Source organism: Ambystoma mexicanum, chromosome 8 (genome assembly GCF_040938575.1).
Source record: "Ambystoma mexicanum isolate Mex_15411 chromosome 8, UKY_AmexF1_1, whole genome shotgun sequence".
In the NCBI taxonomy this organism is placed as follows: Eukaryota; Metazoa; Chordata; class Amphibia; order Caudata; family Ambystomatidae; genus Ambystoma; species Ambystoma mexicanum.
In genome coordinates this window covers 304,793,350-304,809,736 of record NC_090929.1, presented here as the reverse complement: position 1 = coordinate 304,809,736, position 16,387 = coordinate 304,793,350, and the positions used below count along the sequence as shown (strand labels likewise).

The window sequence follows — 16,387 nt, the reverse complement described above, 5'->3', positions numbered from 1 at the left end:
CCAGCCATTGCAGGATGCATACAAGTGGATTCATTGTGCCCCTGATGAATGTCTGGCAGATTTAAGCTCAAGTGGACTGAAACTTGTATGAGTTGGGCTAGCATCACAGCATGTCAAAGGGTGTTGAGTACATCCACGCTAGTGTTAACCATTTCATTGTGATACTGGAAATGATGTTCATTGTGTAACTATGTATACAATTTGATGTTTGATTGATTTTTGTATCAGATTTCTGGGTTGTATGCATGCATTTTAGTGTTTTATGCTATTAACATTATGTGTCTATTAATATGTTTGCTAATATGTGTAATAAAATTGAGAAGTAGTTTTTACTTTTATATAAAGATTTGGTGTTGAGCGGTCAGTCTATTATTTGTTTGAGACCAACTCTAGGAATCGAGAAAAAAGAATAATTGACACCCACGATAATACCTCCCTATTGTTTGTTCAATTTGTTGGATTCATCACACCACGTAACCACAAAAGAAGAAGGAGGAATAACTCTTGGCCGTGCCTGTTTTACCTTTATGACTGGGATCACTGTTTGTTTGCAAAAGTGTGAGGGCTGAGTAATAGGTTTTGCCACTACTGATCCTTGTTCTCCTGCAGAGCATTGGTCATTTTGTCCCCATAGTTGGGGGCGTTTAGTACCTCATTTGTGACATATATTCATGAAACACAGGAAAGAGCTTTACCGCAAGAAACACGTTTGTGATCTTCACTTTTCACTTAATGGAAGTTTGAACCACAATTCACTAAACGTTTTCAGAAAATCTCTGCTCCCACCATCACACAGCATCTACACATAAATACATACGGGCCATTGTAAGTTTGTCGGGCCAGAAACAACGGTACCGGTACGCTTGCCGGTACCATTGTTTCTGGACCGGCAAACCAAGAGTTCTGCGAGTAGTTGCCGAAATGCACCCACTTGCAGAACTTGACGGATGCACCGGCACCATTCATGAATGATGCCGGTGCATCCGTCCTCCCCATTCCAATTGAGTCCAATCGGACTCAGATGGGAATGGGGAGTTATATTTTCCTGTGCCCGGCAATGAGGAAATACCAGGAGAGTCATAATCAGACCCAATGGGATATAGAGTGGCTACTCTTGTGCTGAAAATAGAATTGCTCCTTTTAAAAAAATAAAGGAATGATTAAAATGACCTCAGGAGCCAATTCAGGATTTATGCACAGTGTCACCCTTTACTGCCTGTACTCTCCAAACATACCTGTTCAGATTGACCACATTTCTCTGAGAGGGAAACACACATAGAAGGTTTGGTTGAATTCATGATCACAAACATAATATGACAGGTATGGGGGTGAATGGAAGGTACTACAACCTCCTCCCCCTCCACTAACCACTCGTGCATGCTCTGTTGTGCTCTTCTCTGCATGCCATGTACAGTTTAATGCCGGTCTAAACTGAATCTGATTTCCATGTACATGAAGACTCACTGCAGGAAAATGCTGATGACTAGAATGTGCAGCTGTACTCATCCATGGTACTCAACGGCCACCATATTGAAAGGGAAAATCACAGACGTTGATGACATAAGGTGTGGAAGACAGTCTTAGTAGGTATCTCTAGTGATTAAAACACTTTTGGCCAAAAAATAAAATTGAAATCAACAGATTATCTGCCTCATGATTGTCAATATATGTGACTTGACAAGAACAATATGATGCCTACGTGTTTTACTGCCGTAGGATGTTTTGGTCAGTGTGTTTCCTAAATAGTATTGCTTATTACCATCACTTGCAATATATAGGATCAGGAACAGTGGTCTCGTCTTATTGCTTACTATAGCCAAAATCGAATTACTGTCTCTTGTATTTAGCCAACAGTGGAACACACCTCGCTTGTAGTGTCACTCAGTCAGACCACAAAAATCTCAAGGATGTACCAGTACCAAAATGTAATTTTGGCCTCAAAAGTCTCATTGATCTCACAGATAAAACGTTTTTGAAGGTTTTCGATATAGAGGTTAGACAGAACTGGGGCAAAAAGGCACTCACGCTGATACCCTTTTAATATATGTATATTTAAAAAGTTGTTATTTAAGTAGAAAAATGTTTCTGCAAGGTCTATTCATGTTCATTCCACTATAACGGATATCAGAATGTTGTGGCAACCTGGGTGTGTTTCTAAATATTACTCCATTGCTATTAGTAAAGTTTCCTCTTGCAGAATGTTTGTGTAAAGGGCCTCGACACCAAATAAACCAAGAAACCAATTTCAGAGATATGGAGATCCTTCCAAGATGAATCTTATTGGTAGAATCATTGATAAATGAAGACATTTATGTAACGAATGGATTAAAAACATTTGACATATATTACTTGTCATTGGTATATGAAATCATGGCTGATGCGCTGAACACTTTGGAGTGATATCAGATCCTTTATCTTAGCGAACAACCCCCAGCTTTTTCTTTTCTTTTTTGCTGATCGCTGATGGTCCAAAGGACAGACTATCTGCACCCCCCCACTCTCTGCAAGGTGAGGCACTAGAGGCGAGCCACACAGCTCCTGAACAAGGTTTTGGCCTGGGGCTTTCATGGGCTTCATGAGCACTGCATTGGTGGTGTAGATGTTTGAACACCCAACTTAGAAAAGGGGCAGCCTGGGACCTGAGTTCAAACCTTTCCTTTGATGACGTTTCTTTAATGGCCTAAAATAGCCTGCAATGGCCACAGTTTAAACACAATAAAAATGATGGTAATAATAATAATAATAATAATAATAATAATCCCATCAATTGTACAAAGAATAGTTTTGTGTCACTGAGGAGCAGACGAGGGGAAGGCATCAACAACACAGTCTCTCATCAATTTCCCTTTACAAACAGTAGCACACTTTTTAATAACAACAATTGAAAACACACTGCTTTATTAAAATGCGTGCTGCTGTTTGTTCCATCGTTTGATTTAGTTAGCACTACACATCTGTTGTGAATGCTCACAGATCATCGAGCAAAGCGATCGGCACAAAAAGCAGCGCAACCATGCCTGATGAGTGAGCCAGCAACACAGGGAAGGGTCTCTCGCTCCACGATTCCCCAGATCAACTGATACTGGAGAAGTTTACAAAATAGAATGTCAGAGCATCAGAACATTCTAGAACAAAGGTAATCAAACAACATCACAGGGGGAGGGAGGTGGAGAGAAAGTATGCCACACTTTTATTCTCTCCAAGAGGGATATAGAGAGGACAACCCGTAGCATTGCCCGGGAAGGCTCACTTCTCTGTGAGAGGGTAGAGTGCTAAATAACCTCACAGGCCTGAAGCTGACTCTTCTATAGGTTTCACCCTCTCTAGCTTGGACTTTCCTTAATCTTGTTGTGGACCTTCCCCATCCTGATGCGTTTCTCTACTTGTGTGAGAGAGGTCCTGGCCCTCGTCTAAGCATGTAATGGAACCAGCCTGTCGCTGTTCCTCACCCTACCAACAGTTGCCAAAATGGAGGTTCCTCTCAGCTTGAGCACCCGTAGAGGCTCAGAGAATTTCTTGAATTGGCCTGTACTCGGGTAAAGAAGCAGCTTAACCTTAGCCTAGTCCCTTTCCCCCAAGAACCTCTAAAGTTTAAGAATGCAGGAGTCATACCACTCTTTATTGTCAACTTGCTTGATTTGTACCCTATCCTTCTCCGCTGCACTATCAATGACTTTTCCTTTTCTCCTTGGGCACCAACGACTGCGGCCAGAGGTTTGAGCCTATTAGGAGCTTTCTACTCCTCATGACCTTGCAGGGGATGGCCCCAATGCTGGAATGGTGAGTGGATCAGTAGCACCGCAGCATCTCCCCAGGTCTGCCAGCCCGGATTTTGGCCTTCTGTGTCTCCTTGTGTACCTGAAACTTTTAAATTGACCATTTCTCCTAGGGTGCTATACATTTGTCCAAATGTATAAAATGTCACACCCCACTAGGAATGCCTCCATTTCCCTTCAACAGATCTGAAACTAATGCTTGAGGACACCCTTTCCTTTCTGAACACTGTCTGCAAGAAGGTGACCGCCTTTCCTATAGTGGCCACTTGCTATGGTATCCGTAGAAATGGCCGAAATAAAAATAAACAAGCCAGAAATTACTGAGTTTTTTTGTTCGAATTTGGTAGGGATTTTTATATATTTTAACTACATAATAAGTGCGGGTGAGTTAAGGGTATCAGTTTTGGTAAGGGGGTCAGCGGGCACACGGGAGGGCACCCCCCGCTTTAGTAAACAAGTGCAAAAACAAATTTTTGTTTTTCAAACAATAAAATTCAGTCATTTCTCCATTCGTTTTTTAAAATTTGGTTATTTCACAGACATCCGCTTGCTATAATAGTCCATGAGTACAATGGCAAATGCTTTCCATTAGGCAGACATTCTAAGTGGCCACCCAAGTCAATGCCAACCGTATCCCAGGCCACCTCTGGTAGTTACACAGGGAGCATGGGCAGGTTCCATACCCTCAACCCCATATCAATGCCGCCACACACAGAGCATTCCCTCACAATCCTGCCTAAATCCATGTCCATGACACGCCACCAGTCGGCACCGAGCAAGAGCTGCTTTGCAGCGTTTGTTCCAAAGTGCCATGAGTCAGTGCTTTGCAATAATTCCCATCTCATACCCAGCAGTGCAGTCACGTTGTCCCCACTAAGCAGGAGCCCACCTTCAAGGAAAAGCTATTATTGTATCTGTTGGAATGGGAGAAGCCCCCTGTCTAAAACTTCAGCAAGGGCCACACCTTTGCCACGTACTTGGGAATCTGGGCTAACTTGGCATCTGCTTTAAAAGCAGTCTTCCATTTCTCCCTGGAAGACTGATCACCCGTTGGTGGGAATCCTCAGTAGTAAGGATATTATGATTAACGTGGTCCCCTCCTCTTCCTCTATGGAAACTAAGGAAAGGCAATCCATCAGACCATTCTCCCTCCCAGGTGCATGTGCTACAATGAAGGTGTACTCTTGCAGTCTAGAGGTAACTGTGACTAGTGTGGGTGAAATCTTATCTTTGCTTGGTTTTGAAAGGAGGCCTACTAGAGGTTTGCGATTGTTTTGAGGGGAAAGCATGCCCCCTCCATACATTCTGTCTAAATGTCTCCACCGCCCAGACACACACCAGGCTTTCCTTCTCTATGACAGAGCAGGTGCTCTCTGTTGGCTGGAGGACTCAAGAAGCCTACGCTATGTCCACCGCCACCCCACTCCTCGCCTGAGTCAGAAACACTACCAGCCCATAGCCATTTCCATTGACTATCAAGAGGGAAAAGCTTAGAGTATGAAATGAGTGCAATGGTGTGGCAGATAATTTCTGCCTTTTTACGTCATTGAAGGCCATTACTGTGTTTCTTCCCACTTGCCTGTACCCTTTCATGAGTACAAAGCCTCATGTGAGAAGTAAATGAGTTCATATACTTTTCTGCAGAGACCCACAGTGCATCATAATTCATGTAGGTCTTTGTGGGAGAGGTGGAAGGAGTAGGAACTAATAGCAAGCAGGAGGTTATCCTTAGGCTTGATGCCATGGGTACCTATAGCATGCCCAAGGTAGTTCATGCCCTTCTGGAAGGTCTTGCATTATTCTTTGTTGAGGTTCATCCCACTCTCTTGTAGCAGGTTGGGGGCTCAGTGCATAACTTCCTTGTGTTCCCTGTCTTTCTTGGGGGAAGAGGTGCAGACTAAGATGTCATCCTGGAAGCACCTACTCCCTTCAATCCACCCAGTAGCTTTTGCATAACTCTTTGGAAAACAGAGACTGACAAGTCCAGCTGGAAGGGCAGGCTGAAGAAGCAAAACATGCCTACTGGTGAGATGAAGGTGGTGTACACCCTGGAGGCTAAGAAGTTCTATGTTGAGGAGCGAGTCTGCATCTATGACGATGTTTCAAGCGTAACTTTTGTAAATCCACACACATGTCAAGGTTGTCCCTTTTTTCTGTACCAGCACAATGGGAGAACCCATTCTGAGATCTAAACTGCCACATGTTGCCTTGTGGTCCAGTAATTGCTTAAGCTTGGCTCTTTTCAGGATGGGTATGGGGGATGGGTATGGGTTAGCCCTTGTGAAGAACTGGTATTTCCCCCTCTCTTCAGTTTGATCTGATGCTGGAAGTTCCTTAGGCAGCCTCGTTCCTCTGTACATACATCTACAAACGTATCCATGGCCTTATTTAGTAGGTTCTTCTGCTATTTGCAAAATGTTGTCCATCCTCGTCGGATCAAGTTTGATATGTAGTGCCATCTGGTAATGACAGCTTTGGAGGGGAGCGCCATTCCTTGCCACATAGACCTTTCCCCCATGCTGGTTGGTCCCTGAAAACGGGGATGGCACTGGTACCCGTGTAATCCCACGTTGCACCTTGAAGCGTATCCTGTGTCAATAGCTTCAGGCTTAAGAGTTTCTACAAGAGACCTAAATCTGTGGACATACAGCTCTTTTGAGATGATTTATTGCAATGCTGAGTCGAAGAGGATTCATAAAGCTACCACTGCAATGAGGACTTCATCTTCTGTGACGGGTGCCTTCTTGGGGCCTTTTGTACCTACTCCTAAGCAATACATGGTCATCACCATTGTGCCATCGTTTGACGGGTCCACATCATCTTACTTTTGGATGATAGCAACTTTTGATTTGATTACTTTTGGCTTCTTCGGGTCCCATTTGGATCTGCAGGCTTTCCTTCAGAAGTTAGGGGCAGCGATGGTGCAGATTTTATTCTCAGCTAGTAAGTGGACCTTGGTACATGTGGCTCTTGAGCTCACCTTCTCAACTTCTCTTTCATGCTGTGTTTTGCTGTATGGACATTGTCTTTCAGTCAGACCATGAGCTGGCCCCTCATCACATCATTGTATAATGGGCAGAATTCACAGATCACAGTGGTTACTTTTTTATTTATTTATTTTTGCAATTTATAGAGCGCACCCAACCCGGTGGGCATCTGGGCGCTAAATATACTGTTCCATACTCTCACCTTCTTGTTGGTATTGTGTATAAAACTTGGATATTCTCTCACCATGTTGATCTTCAGAGCACAGGATTTCTCCATGCATAGCATTGCTTTATCAAAGGCATTGCTTATCTTCATTTGACATTCAACCACTTCTCTCTTTCACACAACCCACACCTACAACACACTTCCAAAGGGCTAGTGAATCGGCCCATCAAAACATGCAAACCGCACACCATTCTCTAACCAAGCTACAAACCCAATAACCTGTGCCAACACCACAAACAACTCAACCACTGGACAAAGCCCTTCCAGGCACAACAAGGCCAGTGCACAAAACAAACCACACTCAGAAACCTCACATGCATAGAATGCTGTTCCTCCTAATTCTACACACATCAACAGATGAGCACACTATCTATCCTATCAGTCTCTTCCTCACTAACCAAGCCAATCCCACTTTTCCTTACAGAGCCACGTGAGCACCTTGGAGACCATTAAAACTTCTAGAGGGGACAGAAGATGCTCGGTGTATGGTCCTAGACTTTGGAATAGTCTACCTATGGAAATGTGGAAATTAGACTCTCTGCTTAACTTTCGGAAGGCCCTAAAGACCTTTTTGTTCAAATAAAACGGGGTCATTGGGTCATAACTAGAGTTCCATCCTGTTTTTGAATATACTTGTGAATACATTCTGTGCTGGCTTTCTCAAGCAAGAAATGCCATCTGCGTCAATATACGCTTAGGTCCGTTCTGAGCGCGCTATAAATTCCTCAAATCAAATCAAAACAGCAGCAGTGCATGGTATACATCAGCATAACATAACATAAGGTTTGGGGCCACCAGGATGGAGGAAAGATTCCGAACATGGTTCGTCCTTTGGAGCCCCCGATATGCAGGAGCATTGATGTATGGAGTCATCGGTGAAATGTGTGGCTCCTGCAGCATACAAGTAGGTAACAAACTCCTACTTCCATTGTTTCCAGAGGATTGGAGGCACTACTGGCATTTGTAAACATTTGGATGGGGCTCAGTGTGTTACATGGTAAGATGCAGCTTTCGCTTTGGACTCATTTTGTTGTACGTGACGGCACACTGACAGTTCCCTGCTCACTTAGCAGCGCAGCATCTGGTTGCCGATGCCATGGTACAGCGGGCGACCCGAGCAACAGCATCCCTATTGGACAGAGAGATAACCAATCCCACACATTGACAGAAAGGATCCTAGAACCATATTTACCATTCTTGCAGAGGACATCTTCCAGATTCTTCTTCTCTGTAAGAAAACAAATAGACACGTTAATTGCATAAATTGAAAACATATGTGCTACTTTGAAATGAGAGTGTTCATGAATTAAGTGACAGGGCAAAGAGAATTGACCCAAAGCAAGTTTGTGAGATATGATTTGGCAGAAGGTGACGACAGATGTGCCGTGCCCAGATACAAAGGCCTGCGCCCTGCATGGAAGCCACAGAAGGGTCGTCTCTAGTGCATGGAATAACTCTTATGTTATGTTACATAGCATTTGTATATTGCGAAACTGCCATTAGTAGGTACGGTTTGGGAGTTCATACCTGTACAGTTCTGTGTTTCGCTTGGACTCTAGTCTGGCAGTACACTGAATTGCTGCGTTGGCAGAGATGCAAAACTATTAAGGTTAACAGGCTCCGACTGGCCTATTGGGCAATAGGGCAATGCCTTAAGAGCAGGTCCAACATGCTAGTGCTGGCCAGATTTCTGGGTGAAAGTGGGATCGTTTTTTTGGAAAAAGCGCGTCAGTTTGATGTTACTTGCTGTGCAGCTGGTAGGGCTAACCAGTTATTGAACACCCCACGGGTACTACACAGTTTGTGAGAAAAGGAATGAAGTGCACTTTCCATTGATGCCCATGCCAATTGTATGCCCCAGTCCGACCCTAAACATTAACTTTGCAACATGTAATTATATATTGTGGGTGGTGTTTGGCTGATTAATTCAATAGTCCTGGGTGTGTGAGGAGTTAGTAGTTACATGGGCGCTAGGACCATCATTCAAGATTCACATCTCACTATGAAACAAACAGAGCTTAGTATACAATGGGTGCATTTTAACCTGTACTGTGTGCATTTCGATGCATAAAGTAAGTATTCAGTTATGGTATGGTATTATAAGTCATTTATATCATGCCTGCTCACAAGTATTTCTAGGCGCAACAAGACAAGGAAGGGTAGACAGAGGGAGGACAAAACAAACGATCTTACTAGTCCTTGTGTCATTCAGATCGTGCAAGTGCAAGGGGGAGGGAAGAGGAGAAGTGCCGGGGGCAGAGAGGTGTCAGACTGCAGTAGCAAACCCCAGTAAGTGCTGCCAGGGTGGTGGCTCAAGTAAGTGCAGGGAGACAGGAGACTGAAGGGTTGCAAATACAGTCCCTAAGCGGGTGGGAGGCCCAGAGGCAGTGCAAGGGGCTACAGGTGGTGCAGGAGCCTAGTGCCCGTGAGGTTCAGTGAATTGGCAGGTAACCAGTTGGCGCAGCAGACAGGAGCATCAGCTGGGGGAGAGAGAGAGAAAGCGGAAGCGAAGAGGAAGGTCTTGAGTTGCTATCTGGAACCTTTGGTGGTCCTGCTCAAGTTTGAGAGAGGCAGGGAGGCTGTTCCAGATGGAGGCCCCAGCTGAGGACAGAGATATACCCCCACTCTCTGCCTGGAGAAGCGTCTGACCCTCAGAGAGTTGGAGGTGGATGAGCGGAGGGCTCGAGAAGGACGATGCTTAGGAAGAGAGAGTTGGTTGTAGTGTGGTCCCCGGCCCCAGAAAGCCTTGTGGATGATGCAGAGGGTCTTGAACTTGATCCTTGCATCCACCGGGAGCCAGTGGACAGATTTCAGGGCTGGAGAGATACAATCCCTGAGCTTGAGGCCAAGGACAAGTCTTACAGTCCTGTTCCGGATTAGTTGCAAAGGGCGAAGAGTAGAGGCAGGCAGATTTAGAAAGAGGATGTTGCAGTAGTCCAGCCTAGGGAGAACCAGGGCTCTGGAGACAGTGAGCTTCTGGGGGAAAGTGAGAAAAGGAAGAATACCTCTGAGGAGGTGCAGCTGCTAGTGTGACCTCTTAGAGATGTGAGGAGAGAAGGAGAGGGTGGAGTCGAAGATGACCCCAAGGTTTGTCTCCTCACAGAAAGGTAAGGGTAGAGGGCCCAGGGTGGGTGGCCAGAGTGAAAGAGGGAAAGCAGCAGCAGGGGTCCCAATGAGAAAGATCTCAGTCTTACTGCCATAAAGGCAGAGATTGTTGGAGGCACACCAATCCTGAATCGCGGATAGACAGTCAAGAATGAGTGAGAGAGGAGAAGAGGCTGAGCAGAGCCTGAAGGAGAGCTGAGTGCCATCCGCATAACACTGAAAGTTAGAACAGAAGGTAGAAATGAGGTGAGCCAGAGGTGCCAAGTAACGGTTGAAGAGCCAGTTCAATCAATATACAGGGCCTCATCGAGAGTTGGGCAGTATCCCAGCTGTAATACCACCCAACTGTAACAGCGTTAACACCCACCTGTCCGTTGGTATTACCGCCAGATCAAAGGTTGGGCGTTAATGGTAAATACCAATTCTCTGTTGAGTCCATTGGATCCAATGGGGCATTTTCGGCACTAATACTGCGTGCTAATACAGCCAGCGGTAATACCACCAAAAACACGGCGCTAAATGGGATTTTCACCTCCAGAAAAAAGCTGGAGATAAAACAGCGCATTTAGCACCCAACTCGTGATAGGGCCAGCCCTTAATTCGGCAGTGATAACGTTACCCCCCCATTTATGGGCTACAGCCCAACTCGTGATGAGGCCCACAGTAGATGCTTCTCAATAAGCAATCAATGTATACTGTGCATCGATTTATATATATATATTCACTGAAAAAAAGTTGTTAAAGGGATGTTATGGTTCAGGTGCATTAATTCAAACTTATGAAAATTATTGAAAAAAGCTTTGTTAAAGGGACAATATGGTTACAAAGTAAAATTGAAAAAACAAAGAAAATCACCAGTTATGATAATCTATGGAGCCATAACTCGATCCACCGCCATGCACTGTAAGACTAACACCCAAGACATCAAAGCTGACATCACAAATAGCATAATTGATGACATCACTGATGACATCACATATGACATCAATTCTGATGAAAAGTCCCTACAAGGTGTTCTGTTTAGAATGTTGCTAGCAACATATGAAGGGTTATTAGGAGAGCTCTCATGAACTATTGTATGTATCATAAAATGTCCTTTGTGCTTTTTCTGGACATATCCCATCTCATCCTCATCACCCCTCACCTCCCGAGAGATGGTTTCATTAGTTGGACAAGTGTAATGTTGTGTTTTTTTAATATGTTTTTACCGCAATGTCTGCAGACTATTGGCACAGTTTACAATTCCAACTTGGAGTCTGTTTCAAAGGTTTTGATGCAACTCACATTTTTAATTGACCAATCAGCGGGTGCATACAATGTCTGCAATGTCTGGGGCTCTCTGATTGGCCCAGAGGCGTCTGCAGACACCAAACTAGAAAGTAAGTCGGACGGAGAGATAACTAATTTTTTTAACTTACATTTTGGGAATTTAAAAAAAATCTAATGGACGGATTAACACCAAATTTGCAAAAACACGCTTTCAGGACCAGGCCGCTGCTCCTCGTGCATGTTTGGTGCAAATCCGTCCAGCGGTTTTGGTTGTAGCTGTGGGCAAAATCTTTTTTCATTCATGTCTATCCAGAGTTCAAAAGTTTGGTGACTCCCAGCTATAATGTTCCCCCGCTTGACAAAACTGCATGAAACTTTGCAAAATTATTCAGAGGTGATCTTATACTTTTTTTGCAAAGTGTGCACATTCGTCAAACAGTGCCAAAGTTATAAACCGCCCAAAAACTGCTCTTTCCATGGGTTGAGCAACTTAACCATAACTACAGGGGCGCTACCGCAGTCCCTGTAATATATGGCAATATCCAATATGTGCATCTAAATAAACTGTACATACATCTCATTATACAATGTATGAATCATTGTACAGCATGTATATTTCAATATCTAATGTATGCATATCAACATACAGTATACACATCTCAGTACACTCTACATTCAGAGTGAGATTAGAAGGGTGTGACTAAAGTGCGTAAGTCCTGCATGTTTAGACAACATTGTCTCAGGGAGGACAGAGAGATGCTCTAACTGTCCCTACCTGACACACACTATCCTTGGGTTACGCTGGTGTGCCATCTTTCTAATAGTGGATAGAAGAAGAGTAGCACAAGCCCTTTTGAATAATTTCTTCGATATTTTTATAAAAATTAAAATCTGGTCACACTCTTGGAGGATCCAAGGGATTTCTTTGGCCAATATCACTTTAGGTGGAAATAGTGGCAAGCTCCTGGTATCTGGGCGACGTGAATGTCAAGTTAGGCCCCCTTGTGAAAGATATAATGAGGTCAGGTTTTTGGAAGATGCATGTGGTATACTTAAGAGGAATCTGCCGTTCAATACACCCAACGGCAATGATAGACATCTAGCCAACCTACTAGTTTAACACACTGCCAAGGCACACTTTTAGTAGGAGCCTTTTCTCCTTCACTTAAGCAATAAGCCCCTCGCCGCGGGGGCATTACCGAGTCAGGTAATGCCCAGAGGCAGCCCATAGTTACAGACCCGAGTGATGCGAGGGTCTTAACAAAGGCCCTGGGGCTTTACCGGGCTCGGTAATGACCCCGCAGTGAGGGGTGAGGGGCTTCTTGCTATTAGTATCCTGGCCCTCAAGACAGGGGTACTAAAAGCATTGTTTTTCTGTTCCAAAATGCTGCAGCGTTTTGGAACAGAAAAAAAGAAAATTTCAAAAAAATGGCTGCCGGGGAAGGGAAAATGGAGTCCGTTTTGCATTTCCATGACGGCCAGTCAAAATAAATGTAAAAAAGCAAACAAAGAAAATGGCCACCATGGAAAGGGAGAAGGGACGACCTGTAGTCCCTTCTCCCTTTCCATCGTTGTCATTCCAAAAATAGTAAAAGTGTAAACAAATAAAATGGCTGCCATGGAAAGGAAATAAGGGACTAGACGTAGTCCCTTCTTCCTTTCTATGACAGCCTGTCAAGGATCGAGAGCAGACGCGCTGGGGACAGAAGTGTTCCCAGCGTGTTCACTCCCGAAAAAGGACCAAAGAGAAGGTAAGTGGGGTTGGGAGGGCCGGGGAGGGGATTGTTTGGATGAGGGGAAGGGAGAAAACACTTACCTGAATCCCCGGCGGGAGAGGATGGCAGCCTCCTGCCGTGCAGTGGCTCGGAGGGGGGTACCCCGTTTCTAGCCTCCTCATTGGCTGATGGGCTGCCACACACCCCCGCCAGGGATGCAAAGGATTAGAGGGATTCTCAGTCGGGTAAAGCACCAGCGAGGGCCAATCAGATTGCATGTAACAATCTGATTGTCTCCCGCCTGATACTAATATTGATTATACGATTGTTGACTGCTACCTGTATAATCGGGTGGAGGGCTTTCGAGTGGAGGTGCGTGTACGGAGTGACCACTCACCTATGGTGTTATTTTTAAGTCACTTCGGTCATGAAGTACAACCTGATCTCAAGGTGAATACACCCCATCCAGCTTACCCAAACAGAGATCACATAGTCAGCTGTCTATATGCAGATGACATTAATGACCCGTGCCAAATATTCCTTCAAAACACGCAGTCACCAGCAGATCATGTGGCATCTTTTGAACTGCTTGTGGCCACGATCCGTGATAAAATATGTGAAGGGCAGAAATCACACACTAGGAAGGTTCCCCATGAACTTACCCAAGCCTTTTGGTATGATGCCCAAAGCAGGGGACAGAAAAAAAGCCTTAGACGAAGAAATCAGTGGTGGGGCTCTTTTAGCTGGTCAAAAATTGTACTTGAATAAGGAATATAAAGCACCCCTGAAAAGGAATAAGTAGAGAAACAATTGAATGTTATAGCTCAGGCAGAAATGACCAAGGACCACAAGTTATTCTGGAAACTGCTTGCTAAAGGTTGGGAAAAAAGGGGGGACCCCCAAAGGGGAATGGTCCACAAAACAGGTGGATGTCAAATGTCCAGAAGATATTTTATGACAAGAATGGGGAGGAGGACCACCTCTGCCTCACTAGCAACAACAATATCACATTTCCAAATTAGATTTTGCAACAGCAATCAACCAGTTGAAGAAAGGGAAAGCCACGCTCCTGGATGGGCTGACATTTGATATCTTCTTCGAGTTCTCCAACTGGTGGGCTCCGATTATGAGTAAACTAGTTGCGACAGTTAATGATGTCTCCAAGGTTCCGACACTCTGGAGGTGTGGTATAATAGTCCTAATATTCAAAAAGGGTACCCAGATGATGGCCATTGTTATAGGCCAATCTCATTGCTGGAAATCACATTAAAAATGTATTCTAAGTACATCTTAGTTAGGCTGGAAAAATAGGTGGCTGGGAATAATATTTTGCAGCCATCACAGGCGGGATTTAGGCACTGATTCTCAACTATAGACCATTGCTTTATTTTGAGTACAATCATCGACAAATACTGCAGGTTTAGGGGTGGCTCTGTTTATGCTGCATTCCATGATCTGGAAAAACAGCCAAATCCTTCGACAGGTGCGCACTGTGGAGCAAGTTCAATGCAATTGGGATGCTGCCGGAATGCTAAAATTGGTTCAGATATGTTATGTGGGTACCATGACAGCAGTGAGGTATGCCGGATCTTGAGTGAATAAACCTTATTTTGTAACCAATACAGTGGTTGTTGTTTATTCTTTTCATGACAGGTTTTGAACACGAAGGACAAATAAAAAGGTTTGCAACCCCCCCATGCTGAGGAATAAAGATTATAGCGCCCTCATTTATGGCGATGACACAGTTGGCATTAACCCCACTCAGCCTTAATGAAGGGCTCTGTTATGCCAACAACTGCTTAGAAAATCACACATTTAAACTAAATAAAACCAAAACCAAAATCATGAACTTCAGCAAAAAGGGGAGACCCTATAGATAGAAAATAAAAGTGGAACCAATTGAAGCTGTAAACTCCTATGTATTTCTAGGTGTGAGGTTCACAAGGACTGGCCCTGGGACGGCCCATATTAAATATCAGGCAGGGAGAGCAACTGCCAGACTCAAAGGGCTTCTGAGGTGTTTCTATCAATATGGAGCCCTTAGGTCAGATAAATGGATTGAAGTCTTTAAATGGAAGGTGACATCACTGATGCTCTACTGCAGTGAAATCTGGGACCGTGACAACTGCAACCTCCTGGATACAGTACAGAATAAATTATTGTGGCAAATATTGGGTCTGCCTCCTGGTTGCCCAAGCATTACTCTTAGAATTGAGATAGGGCTACGGAGTATTGAATCTCTAGGACAGACTAGACATTTGATGTACTAGACCTAGCTAAAACTGGTCTCCCGGAAACCCAAATGTAATTGAGGTTTTCCTGGATATGAAGGCCTCCGAGTGTAGGGATAAATACATCTAATATATGGGGGGAAGTAAGCTCTGGAATTATATCATAGCCGTAGGTGGGACCGTAAGTGAGGCTGGCATATTCAAAGGCAATCTGGCACAAGCTAAATTATCCATTAACCCCTTAAGTGCCATGGACGAGTATGCTCATCCTTTTTGCATAGACTTGCATAATAGCCTGGCAGTTAGCCTGGTCCAGAAGGAGGGCTCTAGTTTTGGATGTAGACATGATTGCAACCTTGGCTTCCCTGACCATGTATTGGGACTTAATGGAGACCTCAACAAGTCTTGGTCCGATTAGCAAAATTAATTCCACTACAAGTAGGAAAATATAATCCCTCTTTCTAAAATGGCAAGCTGGCTGACGGTTTCACAAAAATTCCAGTACGGTATGGAGTTTGATGAAGATGTGTTCTATTTCTTTCTGTTCTGCCCGTTCTACCGAACTGAGAGGAAAGTGTGGTTAAATTAAAACCATACTTTCTGGGTCATCACATTAGATCATGCAAATAAACCATGTCCTTGCTGTTCAACCATGCGGATTCCCGGGTCTTATCCAATTTGGTGAGGTTTATAAACACAGCCTTAAACTTAAGACTGGGCAAAGCTAGCTAACGGATAAGAGTTCACACGAGTGGCTTCTACCCACCTGACTAACTAATATTATGAGGATTGTTTTAATTAAAGTTGCTGGAAGAGGACGGTCCATACCTGTTGATTTTAACATCTTTTACTCAAGCTGTTAATTGCTGCCTATTGTTAATGTATTGTAAATGTTAATGGAGCAATCTGAAATATATTTTTAAGAAAGTATATAATTCAATATGGCACCGTAGTTAAGGCTACATGACACATTCCATAGAAAAGTGAAACAAACATTTTCCTTTGTAACGTTTCACCTGTTCCACAAAAGTTCACAAAAGTTCACAAAATTTCAAGTTTCATGAACTTTCTCATGTAG

General features: G+C 44.0%; 1 protein-coding gene across 2 annotated transcripts in view; it reads right to left on the bottom strand.

Moving 5' to 3' along the window:
* Positions 1 to 16,387, bottom strand: part of LOC138471859 (ficolin-2-like) — a 522,856-nt gene that overhangs the window by 280,819 nt on the left and 225,650 nt on the right. For both annotated transcript variants that reach the window (XM_069609718.1, XM_069609717.1), the window contains exon 6: positions 8,182 to 8,217. In XM_069609718.1, coding sequence (XP_069465819.1) covers positions 8,182 to 8,217 — 36 coding nt within the window. The remainder of the gene's footprint in view (positions 1 to 8,181; positions 8,218 to 16,387) is intronic.